At 30.9% G+C, this 22,680-nt stretch overlaps 1 protein-coding gene across 1 annotated transcript in view; it reads left to right on the top strand.

The window, feature by feature from the left end:
• The window catches only part of LOC125077960 (nephrin-like), a 126,855-nt gene extending 110,829 nt beyond the window's left edge, over window positions 1-16,026 (top strand). Inside the window, exons 10-16 of the mRNA XM_047690095.1 lie at window positions 3,397-3,548; window positions 3,945-4,164; window positions 4,454-4,669; window positions 4,894-5,028; window positions 14,217-14,318; window positions 14,861-15,015; window positions 15,907-16,026. Coding sequence (XP_047546051.1) covers window positions 3,397-3,548; window positions 3,945-4,164; window positions 4,454-4,669; window positions 4,894-5,028; window positions 14,217-14,318; window positions 14,861-15,015; window positions 15,907-16,026 — 1,100 coding nt within the window. The remainder of the gene's footprint in view (window positions 1-3,396; window positions 3,549-3,944; window positions 4,165-4,453; window positions 4,670-4,893; window positions 5,029-14,216; window positions 14,319-14,860; window positions 15,016-15,906) is intronic.
• The last annotated feature ends 6,654 nt before the right edge of the window (window positions 16,027-22,680 follow it).

The following is a 22,680-nucleotide window of genomic DNA, read 5'->3' on the forward strand; positions in this document are numbered from 1 at the left end:
ATTAAATGATCAGAAAATCTTAAACTTTCTCTGTAACCAATGAAAAAAAAAAAAAAATCGGCAATAAAAGTGGACGTTATAAAAAGGAAAAATAAAATAAAATTACGATACAAAATTTCTTTACAATTCTTGTGTAAAGAAATTTATCGTCGATATTTGGTAATTCATCGACTAAATCTAAAACATAATATCTATTCTAATCTAAGTGATCAGTGGACATTTAAACGTAAAATTTGGTAATGAATAAGATATTTTATCACTCATATAACGTGGTGACCTTTCCCAAGAACTACTTTCCCAATCAATGAGCTCGATTCAGTAACCAGGTACTATGCCGTAGCATTATTTGTATACAAACTATATAATTATTTGTCTATGTCCATATAAACGTTCTTTGAAACAACTGTTAAGAAATAGCCACCGTTCTCGTCTGAGGAGTAGAATCTTTAAAACCTTTGAAATACATGTAAATCTAATAGTAATTTTAAAAATTAGACAATTTTTTTTTTCATAATAATTTTTTCCACGCCAATTCTTGCGTTTCAGGTTAAATTTCCAAAATCAGTGAAATCCAATGCAATGCATGCCTGCAATATTTTTTTGCCCAGAAGCTGTAATATAAATTTAATTCTTCTTGTATAATATAAGCTTTGGCATAAAAACTTTTATTCCAAGTTTCACCCTCATAAGTGATGATTTTTTTAAAAATCTTTAATTAGACTTGCGTTATTAAGTTTAATAATTAACGTAAGCCTAATTGCCGTTTTCCATATTTTTAACGACAGTAATATGAATTTTGATACAATATTGCATCCCCCATTTAGGAGATGTATTTTGAAAAATCCTCTCTTAGCTGAGCACAGCTACGTTCCAAAAGAGTTTCTATGCAAGCTCATCATGTAAAACCCACCGGCGTAGGTAGTGCCAGTCAGTCGTTTTAAAGTTTTATTAAGTATATTTATTCAATTCGGACACAATATAAAAGAGTAAAGAAAATAATCCGAGCAGAACAAAGCGTGATTACGTTGACACTATCAATATGAAAGCGCTATAACGTCCATACTAAAAGAAAATCCATTGTGAATAACTGATTGGCTAAGCTTAGAACAGACCGAGAGAATGTTTGTGTGAACACATCGTATAGCAACTGATCCGATAAAAAATATTCCGGAACTGAACCACTTTTACAACGTACTGTAAGTCGATTTTCACTATTTTAGCGTCTGGTCGGGCGTCGAGTGTCTTTGATTTCTCCAGAGCCGCTTTTATTTAAAGGAGTTTATGAAAATTCGTCTCATGAATATTAATCTTGTACTAAATAGTAAGTACGAGTTGATAGTGGTCATAATATACCTTTTATATTTAGCTGTGGGGCTTTGTGCAAACACGTCCTAGCTGGTACCATCCATTCATTATATATTTCATCGCTTTTTCGGTTGTTGTTGTTGTGGTTTAAAAGGCACATGACGTACAGCGGACATAACATGTTAGTTTCCAAGCTCCGTGGGCTACGAATATAGTAAATGATGATTAATATTTTTTTGTGCTGGTGTTTTATAGCTGGAGGCCAATCAGGTGACCTAATTGAAAGTATACTGTAATAAAGACAATATCAGTATTTAGGCGAATCAAACGACATACATAATGTTTTATATTTATATTTTATTTTACTTCCAACAAAGCTCCATACATTTATTCAACAGAACATATTTATTGGACTCTACAATGCGTATGATTAAATTGTAATGCGAATTACCTTTTTTCGAGTTATTCAAATTGTTTTTGTTTTATCCAATACGAATTTCCTAATTCCTAAAAGTATCGATAAGCATTTATCGTTACGAGTTTCGCACAACCATTCAACGGTTCATTGAATGCGATCCAAAAAGTTCACAAAAACAAAGCGAGAGGTAACAAAAAAAAAAATTCGAAAGACCTTTTTCTCCTGGTAATTTAACTTCATCGACATACGATATACTGGTGTATTTGTAACGTTAGCCGTTATTTTCATATGGAATCGTAAAAGTTTTGAGGTGATTTCAGTGCAATAAATTGAAGTCTTACGATCCTTTATGTTTGTAATGGTACTTTGGCAGTGAATGTTGTTTTATAAATGATTACAAAGAACAAGGGTTGTCATTTAACCTTAACGTATGTGTGGGTACATGTGTTTGTATATATGTAAGTATTTAACTAAAAGTATTATTTATATTAATAGTAAAATATTACACCTTTATATTACTGAATGTTCAATTCACGATGTTTTGTTTTCTGAACCAGACTTACATACTTATCATATTTAACGTAATTTAACACGTTTAAACATGAAGGCCTTAATAAGAAGGCTGCAAATAAATAAAAAAAATATTATTGTACAAATTATGGCCGCATGGTATGGTGGCTAGAATGCTAGAATTTCCTCGTTGCATATAAATTCAGTTTTCACCCTGAGGATCGCCTCTGGGTGAAAACTGAACTAGTATCCAAGTGTTTCAGCTGCAAATGAGACACAGACATAATTAAATGGTTTGTAATTCATTACGATTTTGTTAAATTGGCTGAAATATGACGTTGAATATGATAGAAATATCATGCCGATTAGGAGTTTTACTAGCGCTTGCTGCGTAAAACGATAAAGTTATAAGTATCAAAATATAAACGTTTTATTTGGACCTTTAGCTAGTAACTAATAAAATAACATAAAAATACATTTAATACAATACAGTTTGTGTATTCTCGTTAGTGATTGTGATGGCTGGATATTATGAACAGATATATTGGTTACTCATTTTGTTATTGTATTAGTTCTAATAACGGCGTAGGATACCACACGTGTACATTAGCATTATCCCGCATCCATTCGACCACATCAATGGCTGGAGCCGCGGTATCCAACGTGGAACATTCCAAACGGTGTCAGTGCCTTCGTACTTATGACGACGTATTGATGAAAATTTTCATATTTGGAACGTCAACTTTAAATTTGAACTTTGAACACGCGATAAGGTTTTTGTTAGTCGAATATATTTCAGGTAACTCATCAAGTAAAATATGCGCTCCAAAAGCTAGTTAGTGAATGGTTATAATACAAATTTACTTTCATATTGACAAGCAAAATGAAATAAACTTATAGAGTATACGAATAATTAAATTAAATTATAATTCATATATTTTTCTTAAAGTTGAACGAAAAAACCAATCAATCAATATTAAAAAAAATCTCCTTGTCACGTGTACTGCAGTAATATATGTTCTATTTATAGACAAACGCGTATAAACACGTAAAAGTATTGTGACGGTGGTTTTATTAGTTTCACTTGTTTAAACTTACTTCTCCTCCAAGTTTTATAAGAAATTTTGTTATAGAACACCTTTAATCTAGTCAATCTTTTGCAGATAAACCAGTTTGCAAGAACAAAATGACAGCGATTGTCGGTGCAGCTATAAATGAAGCTGCTCGTGTTGCTTGTGAAGTGGATGCCTTTCCAGTACCGAAGAACTTCCAATGGACGCTAAATAATACGATGGGCACTGTTGAGTTGGATTCGGTAAGTGTAATAGTGTAAAATAAGTGATATAAAAGTCTTAAGCATAATTAATCATTATAGAACAGTATTGCGTATAATATGAAGACGAGTGTCACACGTGATTGAAATTCTGCTATTAATCGGAAAACTATATTTTCTTTTTGTTTTCACCTGTGGCACAGTGTCTTAAAATAAAAACTAATTAAAATTATGTAACGGTAATATCTATATATAAATAGCATATAGATTATTTCGTTTAGTTAAATAAGCAGAATTTTCTCTTGTCATTGAATAATGACAAACATCGTCATCACAGATATTACTGGAAGATCACATGTGAGCGTTCTATCTATGATGAGTAGTTCACTCTGTCAAACCTAACATTGATATTTTTTAAATTTTATATTCATTTAACAGGCAAAGTACACAGTGGAAAAATCTGGTCGTTCCATCCTAACATACACGCCATCAACGGACATAGATTACGGGTCCCTCGCCTGCAGAGCCACTAACATGGCAGGACAACAAATTGAGCCCTGCAGATATACTCTACTACCAGCTGTTAAGCCCGACCCGCCTACCAACTGCTCTACTTTGAACTTGACTGACGATTCCGCAGAACTCAGGTGTTTAGCGGGTAAGTATTTTTTCTTTATATAATTAAATAATAACTCAACAAAATTTCAGTATACATAGAAGCAATTTATAGATTATGAAATGTATAGAACCATAAGACGTAAGGGAAAATAGGACTTATTATTTTTATTACCCATAACATTTTATGACTGTTCTATCTGTTCTCATCGAGTGCTATAAAATTCTTATGTATGCTTTTAACTTATTTCGTAACATGCTATTTTCTAAGTTATAATACCTTTAAACACCTAACCGTATAACATAAAACCTTTTACGTCCATTCCCTCAAGGCTACGACGGCGGCCTTCAAACCACGTACTTCGTAGAAGCGTGGGAATTGGACACTCTTATAGCGAATGTCTCCACAATAATGCCTGTGTGGAAGCTACAAGGACTCGGGTCGGGGAAGGAATTAACGCTCGTATTTTATGCGAACAACGCAAGAGGACGATCGGAAATTACTACTTTAAGAGTACATACATTATCGAGGCTGGCTTTACATACAGGTATTATACAATGTATTGGTTTATTATTATTCTAAATTTGAAAAAAAAAAAACTGTATCCATGTATTTTTGTCTGTCTACAACGATATTTTAATCTATGTAAATATATAACGTTTGAACACTAATATAACGTTTTACAAATCATAAATATTTTTAGGGCTGTATTATGAGAATTATAACATCAACGATAGACACTACCTGAAATTATAAAATTTGTTCAAACAGAAGCGCAAAATAACATCGGACGTATAGATGCGAGCTGGGCGCTCGGTATCATCGCAGGGGCAGTCGGCACATTGGCTGCCGTCGCAATCATTGCGCTCTTAGCGAGAAAGCGACATAGACCGCTACAGTATGAAGGTATGGCATATTATACAAATCCTTTTTGGTTACGAAGGTAGAATTAAAAAATTACGTTATTTATTATCTGTACTTTATACTGCAATTTAAATTTCTTGAGGTTTTTAATATCGTTACGTAACGTTACTTCATATTTACGTTATTTACTATGGTATACTTGATTTATTTCGGGAAACTAAGGTTTTGGAGTAGATGCGTCAAAAAAACCTTCGTTTTAAATTTGTATCTTGTAAATAATTTTAGGGTTATTTTGTCGCTTAATTACTTATATTATCTTAACGTTTGTAATTTAGTTACAAATAAAAAATTATGTGTAAAAATAGTCCTTAAAAACCTTTTATCAAAACGGAAATATACAAAAATTACAACACATAATATTACCGTTGCAACACTTAAAGTATGATGTTCATTCCGAATCGACACCGAAAAAAAATTCATTACACGAAGTGCAATACAGTTTTTTCGGTGGCAGGTTAAATACAAAAGCATTTTACAAAACCATTTCGAACTGTAATATCTCATAGCGAGGTTTTAGTGGTTCAGCTGTGAAGCATACATTATCCAAGCATCGCGTGTAGAATACCTATAGCTTAACTTGTAAATGGCCCAAGTTTGAATTTTTATGACACCATTATCATCACCTTCAGTGACAAAGCAATTTATATACAAATAATGCGGCTGTCGCCTCTGTAATTAGAAAATTATACTACAATCAAAGTTGAAGCTTAGAAATTAGTTTAAACATCGCTTTATGTTTTGTTGTATCAAGAAATTGTTTTGAATAGTCTAACCTTTGAAAGGTTTTAAATTGTTTTAATTTAAAAGCAAGTAACATCACGCAAACTGACTCAATACTTAATAGATACATAGTTATCATACTAAAATATTGTTAAATACAGGTAAATATTTTCTTATATGGCATTTTCTTTAATAAACGTATATTGCACCGCAAATTTTCCTAAAAAACAAAAATTGTCGAGTAGATGACATTTTGATCAATGAATGAATATTTTGACATATTATGTAATTGTTTCGTCCATTTTTTTAACACTAAGTAAATCTTTGTTTCAGGACAATAAAAATAATTGACCATATTATTACTTATGCTCTTTTCATTAAAACGAATTATTGTTTTTCTCGAATCACATTTCTTCTTCGGATTTTTATTTTATTTTAAGTTGGTGTCCAAATTTGGCCCAATTTGAAACATCGTAAACAACGTTTTGAACCGAAAACATGTTTAGGTCTTTTTGATATAGAATCTTCGGTTGACTTAACTTTGAAAGGTTTTTCATTAACCAAGCACTCAAAAGTCACAGGAAATACTCACTTCATTGTTGAAATAGAAGATTTCTTATATTTCAACCGACAACATCTATTTTCCTTGTTCCTAAAAATACTTATCCTCGATGTTATTTATCTGTTCAACTGATTTGTCTTAAGGAAGAAATTAGATGGATAATTCAGGCGAAGGTAAATTAGGAAATGGAAAATAATACAAAAACAATCCACATCACTCAGAATTTGGTACAGAGAAGCCGGATTTAAATTTGAATCTTTCCTGAGATGAAAATGACTTATAAGTCTTATCGTAAATAAAGCCAAAGCATTAAGCCGATCACGGATATCTTAAACCTTTTGACGAACATAAAATATTTCTACAATGTTTTTATTTTATTTTTAATCGGGCAATGTTTTCTTGTCAACAATAATAATTAAGGAGGATAATAATAGTATTTAAAACAAATTATCATTATTACACTAAGTAGTAGAGTTGATTTGATAATACACAACGATGCAATACAGTATGTTGTCGCGGTAAAACATTATTAATACTATTGTTAAATTAAATATTTAATTCTACAAACATAGGCAAGTTACCTTATTTAAAAATAAAATTTAAATTCATTTTTAGATTTAACTTTTATTGCGAAATAACTTCAATATTTTAACCCAGAAACTCGGCCTCATTCGCGTGCTTTACGTCCAAAAAAAAAGGCAACTTAATACAACATAGTACATTAGAAAACACCGCTAAGTTCAAAAAGTAAATTGCTACTACTATTGCAAAGAAATACCGTGAAGAATAAAGGCAGATTCCGAGCGTGTGTCGAATTTTCGAACGTTTTACTAAGTCGGGAAGCATTTTCACTGCATTTCAAATGTGATTTATGTCCTTCTACGTCTATACAGATATTGCAGATGTTTCGTCACTCGTTGCGACATTTTTATTAAGTTTGCACACCCGCGAGACCGCAAAAATGAATATCGTGTTTGAATTCAGATATTCAAAGTGCAGTATTAAATTTCAAGTTATAATAATAGATCGAATTTTGTCTGTTACTCCTTTTGTGTCACTTTTTCTTTTGATTTTCAGTAATATATTGTATTGAATCATGAATAGCTTGGTTTCAATTATTTAACGGTGAATTCAGTTCAGATTTCATATACCTATTATATAATGTATAAGGCAAAACATTTTGAGTAAAATTCTGACGGAATTGATCTGGCCATTTCAAGACATGGACATATTTTAATTTAGTAACGCTGATTTTATTTATACATTATTCAAAAATAAATACATATAATTCTAGTTACATAAAATACTATCATGGTTTTCTATACGGATATACTTTGTTAATTCGTAATTGAAATAATTTTTCAAGTAACAGCGCAAAAAAAATCACATCCATTTAATAATACGCCGTATGACTGCAACGAAAGTGCATTGTGTTTTGTTTTAATCTGTACATGTTTTATTAAAACTGAAATATTATATTAAAGTTATAAAATAACTAATTATGAAATATAACGCCGTGAGTCTTAAACAAAACTTCATAGTTAGTGTATTTTACGTATTAATACTATACATTTTATAAACTAATAGCTACCAGTTTTCGACTTCGTTGGTAATTGTTTTAGAGTAAACGCATTTTTAATATCATAGAAGTAAGATTTATTTAAATTCCTGTTAAATCATTTTCGACTTATAAAAAATACCTTATAATGATTATCTTTATATATACTTTTCGGTGGTAGGGCTTGGTGCAAGTCCATCAGGGTCGGTATCCGCCACTCATCAGATATTCTACCGCTAAATAAATAATACTTAGCATTGTTGTGTTCCATTCTCAGGGTCAGCTCAGTATCCAAGGTTCTTGGAACATTGGTGATGTAACATTGGTTAATATTTCTTTCAGCACCATTGTCTATGGGTGGTAGTGACCACTTACCATCAGGTGGCCAATTGATAGTCTGCCTACCTTTATCATAAAATAAAAAGGGTTTTCTACTCACGGCTGTACTCCTTTTCTTTATCCGGAATAAAAAATACATCTCCCTTTCGCTCCGTTGACACGAGAACGAAGGATAAACGAACAAACAGACTTTAGCATTTATAATTTTAGTATATTTTGTAGTGTGGCATCTAGTATATAGGTCAGTGAAACCTGACTCCCCGTTTATATGCATATACTTTAAATACAAGCTCATTTTACATTGGTAATTATTAGTTATTAAAAAGTGATTCTTACATGATGTTCGTGACAAACAAATATTATTTAATCATATCATTTTTTTATTTGATTTAGATTTAAAGATCAAAAATAATTAACATCGTATATTTATATTTCAATATTTAATACTTGTAATCTACTTTTAAAGTTATACGTACACATATTATAAAGATGTAAAATTTGTTTGTTTGTGTTTTCGACGACCTCCGTGGTCGAATAGTCTGTACACAGGTTTTCAAGGGTACGCCATTCCGAGGTCCCAGGTTCGATTTCCGGCCGAGTTATTTAAAATGCTCGATATCTTTATTATTTATTATTTATATCTTTCCACTGGTTAAAAGCTGCATTATTCCTGGCTGCTTCTTTATTAATAAATTGCAACCATGCAAGCCGGTTGGGTCGCTAATACAGAATAAGAAAAAATTGTTACCCAAAAAATGTACCTGTTAAATTAACACTCAGCAGTTACTGGATCTCGTTTACAGTATAATTAATCATATTTATGTAATGTAAACATAATTATAAATGAAAACAATAGAGCGTCTGTAACGATGATAAATCGATCATTCTATTTTTAAATTATACTGGCAGAGCCAGGCTGACGTTGTCCTCTCTGTGTACAAATACCAATTGTCATGGCGTTCGATTGAACGGAACGTGTTACAACAAACTAGATATCATAAAACCTTCTCAGTGAAAATACATATTATATGTGACGACTTCCATATTTATTTTAAAGTTTATGAATCTTTACAACATTTTAGGGCAATTGGGTTCTTGATAGTAAGTGTCCACCACCGCTCATCGACATTGGCACTGTAAAAATATAATATGATTAACCATTCTGTATATAGCCAATGCCATTCCGTATACCACCCACATTGGGGACGATGATATTATATTCCTTCTGCCTGTTGACACAGGCTCACTCACCCTTCAAACCACAACACAACCATACTAAGTATAGGTGGAATTTATGATACGTGGGTGTAAGTAATTATTTGTATCTTGAAATATTTAATATTAAATAATTAAATAGACAGCCTTTTGATGGGCTAAGGCCTTCTCTCCCTTTTTTTGAGGAGAAAGTTTGGAGCATCTTTCACAACGCTGCTCAAATGCGAGTTGGTGGAATACACATGTGGCAGAATTTCGTTGAAATTAGACACAAAAAAAAAATATAAACACAAATTAAGCATATGCAAATTCAGTGGTGCTTGTCTGGGTTTGAACCTGAAATCATCGGTTAAGATGCACGCGTTCTAACCACTGGGCCATCTCCGCTTACAATATGTATAACTGTGCATAATAGAGACCTGTGGCCATATAAATTTTGGTTTATTTTTGTCCAATGAATTGTAAACGATCAAATGTTTACTGTACAAAATTTCCTTTGGTCCCGTTATTAAACTAGGTAATTCATCTTTTAAACTGGAACACTATATGATTGATGAATGTTACGTATTCAAACTGTCTTGCTCCAGTTTAACAATATCCAGGACTCGAGCGGTACTAATTCTTGCATAATAGAGACATCAAATACGTGTGCACATAATAACACCTACGTGTTAAGAAAGGACGACTATCCCGTTTCTCTATTAGCTAGTCTATATGGTTGCAATATACAAGGACTTGGGTTCAATTCTTCAAAGAAATTCTAAGTGGTAGCTCGCGGTTTGAAAGTTCGCGATGTTTGAACGTTCGAGCCTTGGAAAGCATGTAAATCCGTTGGTCCTATGACTTAAGTGCATCCGGCTATTGGAAAGTGAATAGAGTGTGCACTCAGCTAGTCTCCCTTGAGAAGGTTTATCATTAGATTTATTTATATTATTTTTAAGTACTTTTATAATATTTCTATTTTCTTTAACGTCTGTTCTACAATGTACGTGTGTATATAAATATTTAGTAATCATAGTATAATATAATTATTACAAACACTCTTATCATTTGTGAGTAAAAATTTAAATAGCATTACTTTAGTTACTTTTTAAGCCAATTTTTTGCTTTTAAAAAAGAAACTATGGAGAAGTTAGTCAGTTATTACTCTCATTTGAGTCAAATGAGAAGTTAAAAATCTCAATTTCGAAATTATTATTTAATTTGGAAACGAGTAAACGCTGCGTTTCATGACGGCTTGCAAAATCTACATTCTAAGCCAGTGGTTGATTTACATTCGATATAATTATGTAAAATGACGTATATAACGTGCTTGTGAAAACCTACTTAGATAATTTAAATTTTATTTAACTCGATGAACACGAGAGACGATATGACCCAGTGGTTAGAACGCGTGCATCTTAACCGATGATTTCGGGTTCAAACCCAGGCAGGCACCACTGAATTTTCATGTGCTTAATTTGTGTTTATAATTCATCTCGTGCTCGGCGGTGAAGGAAAACATCGTTAGGAAACCTGCATGTGTCTAATTTCAACGAAATTCTGCCACATGTGTATTCCGCCAACCTACATTGAAGCAGCGTGGTGGAATATGCTCCAAACCTTCTCCTCAAAGGGAGAGGAGGCCTTTAGCCCAGCAGTCGAGCTATGAACACACTTATTAAAGATATATTAAATTTACTTTTCGTTTGTTTTTGATAATTTAGATTTTTTTTTGTACCAGGGCATACCGGTACATGTGAATTAAATTCAGACCCTAAACGTTATTTAGCGTGTCAGACAGCCATCTTATTATATCAACACGAAATATCGATATCGAGACTGTTTTGTGATTGCTCGGTGTTATTGAAACAAATAATTTACATGGTCGTCTGTAATTTAACTTGTATATCAGAAAATTAAAATATTTATTTCAATAGTGCCCTGAAATAGTCGGCCTTATGGCAAGTGCCGCTGAATATACATGAACTTAATTCGTTTTTGTAATTCTTTTCATGCTCGTCTCAGAATATGTAAATATACAAAATTTATATCGAGCTATTCCATCACTCTGCTCCAATTGAAATAAGCTTCTAACATCATCTTTTCCAAAGGTATATACATTGTATAATGATTTTAGAGTAACATAGACATTTAATATATACATTATTATTTACTTGGATTTCCAAATAAATAATTGAATTCAAAGTCTGCATGAATTATGCAAATATATTTTCTTCAAAGTTCAACATAAATTCTATCTTAAGCATTAAACAAAGATCGCTAACGATGCTAATGAAAGTAAAATCAATTTCCTGTAGAAACTCGAGCCTGGAAGTATAAATAATCATTATATTTTCTATACGTATACTCGTACAATTATTTGTCTTGTCTGACTAGCATTATACATCCAAAACTACTGAATCTTGAAAGAAGAAGTTTGGAACACGAGCCTGTATAATATATCCGTTGATGAAGGATCGTTGGAAATTTCAATTTTAAATCAAGGAAATGGGGTATTTTTGTACCCGTGCGAAGTCAGTGCGGAAAGCTAGCAAATTTATATTAGCATAATAAATTATAAATGAAACTTCGATACAACTAATACGGTAATTTGCATAGTGCTATAAATATTCCAAGTTGTGGCTATAATACCAAACTGGTTCGCAAACTATTTGACATCAACAATAGGTATTTGTTACAGAAACATTCGGGTCTATTGTAACTCATACTAGAAGTACAAATACCTCAAACTATAGTTGGATTTCAAACGAACTTTGAAAATGAAATGAAGATGTACCCTGTGACATTTGAGCTGTCTACGATGCCTTACTGCACGAAATGTCAGTGCAATATTCCTTCAATAAGCCGTATCAAACTGAACTTTAAAAATAGGAAACACTAGTAAAATATATTGTAGGTATTAATCTCAGATTGAATCTATTTTTTTTAAGTTAATGTTGATACGTAGGCAAATGGGTCACCTAGTGGTATGAGTCACCACCCTTGGACATTATTGGCGCTGTTAAGTATTCCAAACGCTATACCAATGCGCTACCAACCTTCGGTGGTAAAATGTTACATCCTTTACACTGTTACACTGACTCATCCACTTTTCAAATTGGAATCCAAAAAAACTAAGTATTGCGGTTTGGTGGTTGAACACTTGATGAGTAGGTGATACCAACCCAGATGTAATACCAAGTAATACTGTTGAGTTCGATAGTCCACTCATTGAGGTAGGTTATTAAGGCTATATAAGACTACATATATGTGACACTACAGCCTATTGAATGGAATATTTACACTGGTAATCAATCACCTTGACAAATAATTTTAATTAGGCATAGATATTTGTGTGATTCAGATTTAACGGAGGCGAAAATGCGCGACGATATTCTTTGTTAAAATGAATCATTGATTTTGTAACACGAATGTGTTTCGATTATTGCATAACAATTATTTGATTTCACTGATTAATATTAATTAGAGAATATTGATTTGTTGTATCATAAGTCAACGAAGATAAGTAAATTTTAATTATTAGCCTCTTTTTCGAATGTAAAATCAATAAAGACAGCTTTGTACGAGCTCGTCTTGGTAGACCCATTCATTATATTATTTCTACCGCTCATCCGCAATACTTAGTATTACTGTGTTCCGGTTTTAAATGTGAGTGAGGCGGCGCAATTACATCTCAGTTCTCGAGGTTGGTAGTAGGTAGGCATGGTTCGATTTCTTACATTGCCGATGTCTGTAGGCAGTAGAGACCACTTAACATAGGATAGCCCATAAAACACCTCTCTCATTATTATTAATCATATATATGTTAATAATATCTTATATATGAAACTTAATTCATTAGTAAGTCACGCGGTCACGCGTCGTTTAACTACGTGTTAAAATTGTTGCAGTTTTTAGACAATGTGCCACTTACTATTATATATATGGTTTGCAGTAAGTTAGCTTAGCTTAGTAATTATTAGTGAGAAACAAAACGCCTCAGATAATTCATTACAAAAATAAATGTAAGGAAAAAAGTAAATTATTATAAACACTATAATAACATTAATAATAAACATTACAGTAATGTTCTCTTCAACATATATTTGTTTAAGTTCGTAAGAGCCTTAAAAAACTTTATTTGTCATTAATATTCTTTTTTTTTTTGTTTTATATACATTGATTATCTATTAATTATTATTCGTATATCTTATTAGATTTACACCATGTTTTAATTTAACAGTGGAATTGTTGGCTTACGTAAGACTTATTTTGATATCAAACGTTTGTGTATTATAATATCCTGTATTTTTCCCTAAAATAAATAAATAAATATTATCACATAGCATCTAAGATTAATAACAGAGTGTATATAATATATATTTGAGTGATATTATAACTTCTATTGAGCGTAATGACTTGATCAAGCTGAGGTATACCAAATATTTGTTATTAGTATAATCTCATAATTTTATATAACATTTTTATGATTTATATTTAACGTTTACTTACCAAAATAATAAAAGTAAATTAAAAATTTAAATTACGTTTTGTCAACATTAAAATCTATACTAATATTATAAATGTAGTATAATACTCTGTCTGTCCATTCGTCTGGTCTGTCTTTCACGGCTAAACCCCTAAACTGCATTTAATAGAATTTGATACGAATTCGAACCCAAGGATGGCCTCCCTCTTTATACCAGAATCCTACAACGCCCCAAAACGCACTCGAATCCGCGGAAATAATATTTGATTATGTGTAGTTTCTATATATATTTTGTTTATTTTTAGCTCCAACACAGACCGTCAAGGCTTATAAAGGAATGCATAGTTCAAACCATTCCCCTATCCAGCCGGACGACAAGAATCCAGATGTAGTGCCTCTCGGGAAAGGTGAGAGCGCTTGTTTGTTGTTATTCATATCCTAGGAACACTTAAGAGCAACGTAAGATAATAAAATAACTATGTTACCGTGTCACAGCGAAATACAATTTAAAAATTTTACTTCTAAGCGAATATTGCCTTATGTTTGATACGTCAGTTACATAAGATAAGTTTACAGTTTACATAAAATATAATATGTCATCTCACTGAATTGTATATTATTTTATAAAGCTTAATTTTTATTTTTGAATTTTGGTCTAAGAAATTTGTCATTTCGGGGCAAATTATATTTTTCCGCAAAAACTAGTTGAGGGATAGTTTCTTATTTCAATTTAAGTTTTTATTTTTATTACTCAATTATAAATAATATAATGATGGTAGACATTACTAATTAAAAACGTAATTTCGATATTTATTCTATTAGTCGAGCATTAGTAAAATCATAATCTTTTGAACAAACAATCATTCGTTTTTTAAAAATATTTTAAGTAGAAATTTTACTATGAAACTATTTTAACATTAACATTAATAAAATGATATTTTTTATGTAGATTTTAATTGCACGCGAGACTCAGAGCGGCCACCGGAACCACCACCCTACGGCGCTGTCGTATCACCACCGGTTGGAGCATCTCGAAGCGTGCATAGTCTGCACGACAGATCCAACACTCCTCATACACCAAATACACCCGTGTCCGATGCTCAGGTTTGTATATTTCTCACACACACATACGTACATAATATACTGGTTGTCGTGCTTTGTATTGTTGTGTTCCGGATTGAATATTGAGAGACCCAGTTTATATGCACAAGGGATATAATTTAATAGATCTTTTGTTTAGTGGCGCATACCATCCTTAAATATACTTATAAGAAATAAAGGTGTCATAAGGGACTGAGAACAAGATGGAAACGTTTACCAACTGACAATGAGAATATAAGATTGAAAGTAAAACAAAAAATATCTTATCCATATTCAAATTTGGAACTACTCTTGTCATTGCCTCTGATATAGTACAAAGGTTATTTTATTTGATATTAAAGAATTTTTATCACATTGATGATTCACTGCAATAACTCGTATTGAATTGGTATTGGTAACGAGTATTACATCATAAATTTTATTTAGACTCAGTAAACTAACATTTACCTAAATCTGAGTCATATTTTCTTTTAAGATAATATATTATTTGATTTTATTAATTATCTTATAGAACTAACTACTAGACTTAATTTACTAGTCAAAACTCAAAATAGTAAGCCAGAATAGTGCCAAATGAGAAATAAAATTTATAAATAAAATAGTGTCTATACAAATGTAAAGTGTTCAAAACTTTTAATTTAATTTGTTTGATTATTGATCGATTTTAAAGTTATCTCTAAAATCTACCAATAATAATACACAATATGTTATTTGAATCAAAGTGCTTAGATTTAATATGATTACATATAGAAAATCTCGTGTATGAAATAATGTTTCTTAATTACATATGAAGCCGTCGTGTCATGAGATCATTATACATTTTACAGAGATTTTTAATTTAAAAAAAGAATGTAAAATTGATTATAAAATAACAGTTGACGATCATTTTTCTAGAGTATCGGTACACTAGCAGAAGACAGGCGGAGCGTGACAAGCGGCACACTGTCGAGGAGAAGAGAAGTCGTTACAACGAGGACGCCTCTCTTAGCGAACGCGCGAGAGAGCTGTGTGTAGACTGTTAATATAGCGCTTTATATTAAAGGAAACGACAATTCGATTTATTTTCAACACGTCGCCTTTATAAATTAGAATTATTTGTGACGTGCAATCAGGTTTGTGGTGGGACATTTATATATATTACATGTTTGTATGTTTAACTACTTATTTTGAGTAAGATGTCCCTGTGGACATAAAACGTCATTATTTGGAAATGAATGTGCTAATTTTAACATTACGATTTGTGTTTGTGTTAAACATTTCATTCTTTATGAAGAAAACAGGGCGAGAGAGTATTTTTATCGAATAAAGTCTGCCATACGTGAATCCAATAATCAGTAATGGAGCTGCCTAGTGAATTGAGCTAAAATCTTTCCCCTTAACAGGCTCGTAGTCTACTACTGAATTTTTAGTAGTTCTGATTGATGCAATCCATATTGCTGCACCATCTGAAATCGATGACAAGTGCAAAGAAAATAATAATAGCCATTATCATAAACAACTTTATTAATTAATCAAAATATAATTGTAATTAAAAACTTATATTATTGAACTTAGTTACTTAACAAAAATACTTGGAGTTCTATTCGCTCACGAAGGCGCGCCCCCTAGACACAAAAATGATATATATAAATAGATCTATGTAAATTATTCGTACATTATATTCGTATGTTAATGATAGTTGAATTAATATTGATAGAAGCTAAAACCCTCATGAAATATCACGTTAAATCAATACCTAATATATGTCTCGAAAGTTAAAGAAAACTGAAAAATAAGTCTCAATAAATCGTTTTCAAAGTAACATTTGTCTAAATTTGGAAAGATTTATGATACTATTGGTTATAGAAACAGCTATAATATAACGTCAGTCGAAACGAAGACGACTCATTAGATGTTGCGTGTTGCGTGACAAGACACGGTCGTGTTTTATGAGATACATATTCAGATGTAAATACTATTTTTTTAATACTAATTTGTATTTAAGCGAATAAACAAAACACGAGTTAACCTCAATCATTAGCAAATCACAAGCTTTTATAATGTCTCTGTTATTAGTTCATTGCGAGAAACAAAAACTTTATAATGACACCAATAACGTAAATTATTATTATTTTGTTCGTAACGTATTTTGTGAGGATAAGATCTTGTTTTACACAAGTTTGTACGAGTAAATCAAATTTCATACTATCTTTCATTTTATCGAATTACACAAAAGAAAGTTTGTGGACCTTGAAGTTATGTTGTTAAAAAACTTTTTCGATAGACGTTATTATTTGTTGGAAATTGATACTTCTAAGCAGTCCAAAATTATGTTGTATTATATAAAGGAATTAGAGAAACGCAATTTAGTAAAAATATATATAATTATTTTATTGGCTAACAAACGGAAAAAAAATGCAACCATAATTTCTGCTCTAGAAACTCGGATCTAATTTTAACGCTACGGAACTTTTCGAACGTATTTTAGCCGGATAGTTGGAAATTGTAAAACAGTTGCTCAAAGCGCCTGTAATTCTTTGAGCAATAAAGAAAAGGCTTATTCACAAAGCGAGGACGTAGAGAGCCATTTTGGATTCAAACAACAAATAATAAAACATAGAATGAAATGCACCTGAATTTTTTTAGTCTCAAGTCACCAGTCGACAATATTTTTAACTTATATTAAAATAAAAATATATCGGTTTTCAAAAAATTTGAGTCTGAGAGTTATTTAAAAACCTTTATTTTCGTTAGTATAAGGTTTTAAATACCTGAATTTAAGGACACTAAAAATACGTATCCAAAGTCCCATTGATATAAATAAATTGAATTATTTAGTCAAATGTAAACTCGCTCTAACAAAAGTTAGTTTTACAACTTATTCAAACAAACTCCCGTACTTTATTCAAATTTAGTCTTACTAGAATTGTTCAGTAAGTACTGATGATCACAATGCAAGGCAATATAAAAAAGTAAGTATTTCTGTTATAATATTCATTTATAACAGAAATACTTACTTTTTTCGGTTTAAAGCGTAATAAAAAATCGTATGGTTCTAAATTTGAAAGAATTAATCTGAAAGTGTCAAGAGCGCTAAGCATCGCGGACATCGTACGTCAAGCGCTACTTGAAACCTGAATAAAACATGTAGCCGGCGCGACTCGGCGTCACATCGACGCGTCGCAGTGCACGTACGAAATAGTGGGTATAAACACAAGTGCATGCTCAATTTTATTCTATTAACAAAAGAATTGATCTCGAGATAAAAAGTACTATTAGCGTCGCCATGGACATGCATAAGCTAGCTAAATTTTCCTACTATATATGAATAGTGTTAATAATTAAATTTTCAAATAAGTTATGGTGAATTGGAGTCTTAAATAGTGTTGTTTACACACAAAGGAATACAAACAATAAAAACATAGATTTTATTTCCCTTAGTCGGGTAGTAAAATCTTATTTAAAATCAATAGTAAATTGCAAATATTAAAGTAACTTACAAATGTATAGAACAGTAGATATTGCTGCGGAAAACGTGTTTTAAACGGTGCGGAGTTCGTGAATAAAACAAGACCCTAGCTTCATATTGACGCCGAGCAGACAACTGCATTTCAGCGTTCAACACTCAAAGTGAACTAACTAAAACTAAACAATAGAATGTTAATAAATCTAAATTGAAAAGATGGAATAAAACACTTGATCAAAAGATACTATTATTTGACGCAATTTGGAACAAATAACAATATTATTTCTATATACTCTGATTGTATTGTAATAAATAATAAATCAATTCAACGGGTTGACTGGGAACTGACGGTTGACGGGAACTGTTTAAGTGAAAATATTCAATTACAAGATTCAATGCACAAAACAAGTGACTTGAAATAATATCACTAACTTAACAAACTATGAAATACAAGAACATCGAATTCACGCATATCACGACAAAAGTCTAAATTTAAAGCAGGCGAATCTTTGAAACGTAGCTACATAAATGATATATAAACCAACTCATCTCCAAAAAGCGTTGCCTCTTCTAGAATACATTTTATGAATATTGGTATTGTTTCGTAAACACATTACAAAAAAGTATCTTCATTTATTAGTGTGGATAGATAATATGTATCGAAATATAGAAACGGAATGACAACATAAAGATAGGAGTATAAAGAAAATAAAAAAAATATACTAACACTGCAGCATATAAGGCTGCGTCCAGATAAGTCCCTTTGTCCGTCCGTTTTGTATTAGCGTCGCGATCCAATAAACCTGGACGTAAAGTTAAAATAGCCCGTATCTCCGTAACGTCGCTCTGATCATTGCGTGTTCATTTCTGTTTGAAGTGTCGTATCGCTTTTGAACGGAGCGAAAAATTCAATTCGCGATGGATCGGAGCGTATTCGTATCGACACACCGTACCACCGGGCCGAACTGAATGGCGTCCGAATAGAACTTTATGGATCGCGTCGCTCATAATCAAACCGATATACGGTACGGACAAAAGAAAATATCTAGACGCCGCTTAACGGTAGTTGATATTGTCTGTTAGAACCGATGAGCGTCGCATTGACGCATCACAGTAAAACTAAGACTTCAAACAATAATAATAAGGCGCTCCAATAACGTCAATCGCATAATACGTTAATTATTTACTGGATATGAAGTAATTTTATGAGTGTCATTTTATAATTTTCGAGTTAATTAAATATCCATGATAATTAATATATACGTGGGTGTCGAGTCTCAGTGTAAAGTTAGACTTTGGATTGTTAGTTATATATTCTGAGGCAGAGTACTCGGGCATTTGTCCAAGCTTAATTGACAGCTTAACAGAGCACCTTGGACGCGACACAATCTTATGTTTCAACACGAATCTTGAATTAAAATATTAAATTATTAATCTGTAAAAATTATAATGTTTATGAAAAAGTGTTTAAGTAGTTTTCAATTTAAGTATTTTAATAACACTCGAAAATTTTTTAACTTAATTCCTTGATCGCTAATTTATATTTTTTATGTGATGGAATTTTACAAGTATTTTTAACGAAATTAGGTCATCGTAGTCTTTTGTGTTACAAAATTGTCATAATGTATCGGATCAGTTACGCCGTAATGAATCTAAATACGGCTAGTTCGATCCCGAAGTTAATTATGTCGTTCGATATTTTTTAGCACTTGATTCTAATTAGCTCCATTCTCTGTTGGTTGCGTCGTATAACAATTGTTCGACTGGTATATGAAAACTTGTAAAATAAAAAAAGATTATGATGATTGATCAGTTTTGTTTGAGCTGAAGTCATACATTTTATGTCACTGTAATGGTCTACTGACTTTGCCCATAAAATTACTGATTAATTATTATCAGTACACATTTAATTCGAAATCTTAACGTTCGAAATTTAAATAGTAATAGCCCATGCCTGGGGTTAATAGCACATTTTTATTTTAGAAAATTGTTCATAAAATAGATATGAAACTATAAATATCGCATTACATTCTGAGCAATGCTATTTGAAATGACATTAAAAATCTTCCAATTATTTTTCAAATTAATGCTTTAATTGTAAAAATAAACATAAAAGAAGTAACAATGATGACATTTTCTGTACTTCAAACATTCTTTAAGAACAAAGGTATTGAAGAACAACTACATCAATTCTATGTAATAACATTTAAACACTTATATGGAATTGGGAGATAACTAACCAGAATAAAATCGCCAAGTCTACATTTCGTGCGAATATAATGAAATATCTATTCGTATATTTTAATGATTGGTACTTCGATCTAAATCGCATTCAGCAAAATGCGACTCAAACTTGATTTCTCGTACTTATGGAATTATTCCATTCAAAGATACATTCTTGAATAATATTCCTATGAAACGATGTATTTAATTGAGTTATTTATTTGTTTAAGCAACGTATATTTATATCTTTAAATTTGATATACTTTCATTGACTTAATTTTGTTATATAGTTTCCTTTAATATAAAGTTTATGTAAAATAAAAAAAGTTTCTAAACATAGTTAGTAACGGAAATATATTTTTATTTCTTAAATTAATAATAAAATTATGTAATAATCAAACTTTTACTATGTAAATATGCAAATGCTCACATACTGTATAACGGAAGCGCATATTGAGGAGTATTTTAGTTTTCTATTGTTTTGTAAAAAAATGTTCTACAATAGAAATATTTTATAAGAATAACTTATAATAAGTGAAATTCACTTCATATTTAAAATAATTTTACAAGTTCTAAACAAAGATAAATGTAAACTAATTATTATCATTTTTAATTATAATCATATTTGAATTATAGAAAATGATGTTAAATGGCCTTATTCGTAGGTCTGTTTAAAATTGTTTCAAAAGAAACAGAGACAATAAGTAAAAAGTGTAGAAAATAATGATTAAACCTTTTTTCGGATTACATTTACTTCCATAATATAAAATTATTATACATATCTCTGTATCTGTATCTCATGGGCAAATTTTAAATACACAACATTAAGTAACATATCTTACAACATTTTTACTACGAGCCCTCTTAACACATGAAATTGTTAGATAATATTTATTGCACGAATGTGTAATTGTATAGTAATTATGATTATATGAAAATGAATTCACTGTGATGCTATGAAATTTATTACATTTAATGTTAACTGAAATATTATGAATACATGTAAATAATAATAAAATTAATGTTGTCAACTTTAAGTTACATATTATTGTATATGACTCTTAAGAACTATTGCCGTTTTCTTATATAGATAAATGTAAATATACTAAAATTATTGAATATGTAATTCTATATGTAAATGAAACATTTAAAATCGAATGAAATTTCAAAAATTTTATTGTAACTATCGATTCTAAGATATTATTTTGCGATTTGCAATTACTTTTAACGATTTAATTGTAAATAATAAAAAAAGAAAAAAATTCTTACAATTCTATGTAAAGATGGATATGTATACTTTAGTTATATTTAAGTAAATGTAAAGTAAAGTAAATTATTATTATTTCAGTGATTTTTACAAAGACTTCTTGACATATCGTACATATTAAGCAGATATGTGTAATAATTCTTAAATAATAAATTTGCTTATTAGAAAATTACAATTTTATTTTATTTACTATGTTTCACATATTTTTCGGAGTATAGAAATATTACTAATAATAATTATTTAATGAAAATACACATTTTATATTATTTCTGTGTGTGTCTGTCACGCTAGCTACAATAAATAACATGAAAGGTATACCGCCTTTGTGCAAGCCCGTCTGAGTAGGTATCACCCCCTCATCAGATATTCTACAGTTAGGCGGTAATACTTACTATTGTTGTGTTCCCGTTTGAAGGGTGTATGAGCTAGTATTATTACAGGCACAAGAGGCATTGCAGCTTCGTCCCAAAGTTAATGGAACAATTGCGATGTAAGGAGTGCTTAAAAATCACTAACCGCGCTCATGTCTATGGGCAGTGATGACAACTTACCATCAGGTGGCCCCCGACCCATCCACCTACCAATTTTATAAAATAATACAAAGTCACAAATAAAGTCTTAATTATACTCATACATTAAGTACGTTTTAGGAGTAGCATATATACATAAATATATAACTAACAACTACATTTCATAGCAATATTTAATATGAATACAGTGATAATAAGCTTTA

The sequence above is a fragment of the Vanessa atalanta genome, chromosome 4 (genome assembly GCF_905147765.1).
Source record: "Vanessa atalanta chromosome 4, ilVanAtal1.2, whole genome shotgun sequence".
In the NCBI taxonomy this organism is placed as follows: domain Eukaryota; kingdom Metazoa; phylum Arthropoda; class Insecta; order Lepidoptera; family Nymphalidae; genus Vanessa; species Vanessa atalanta.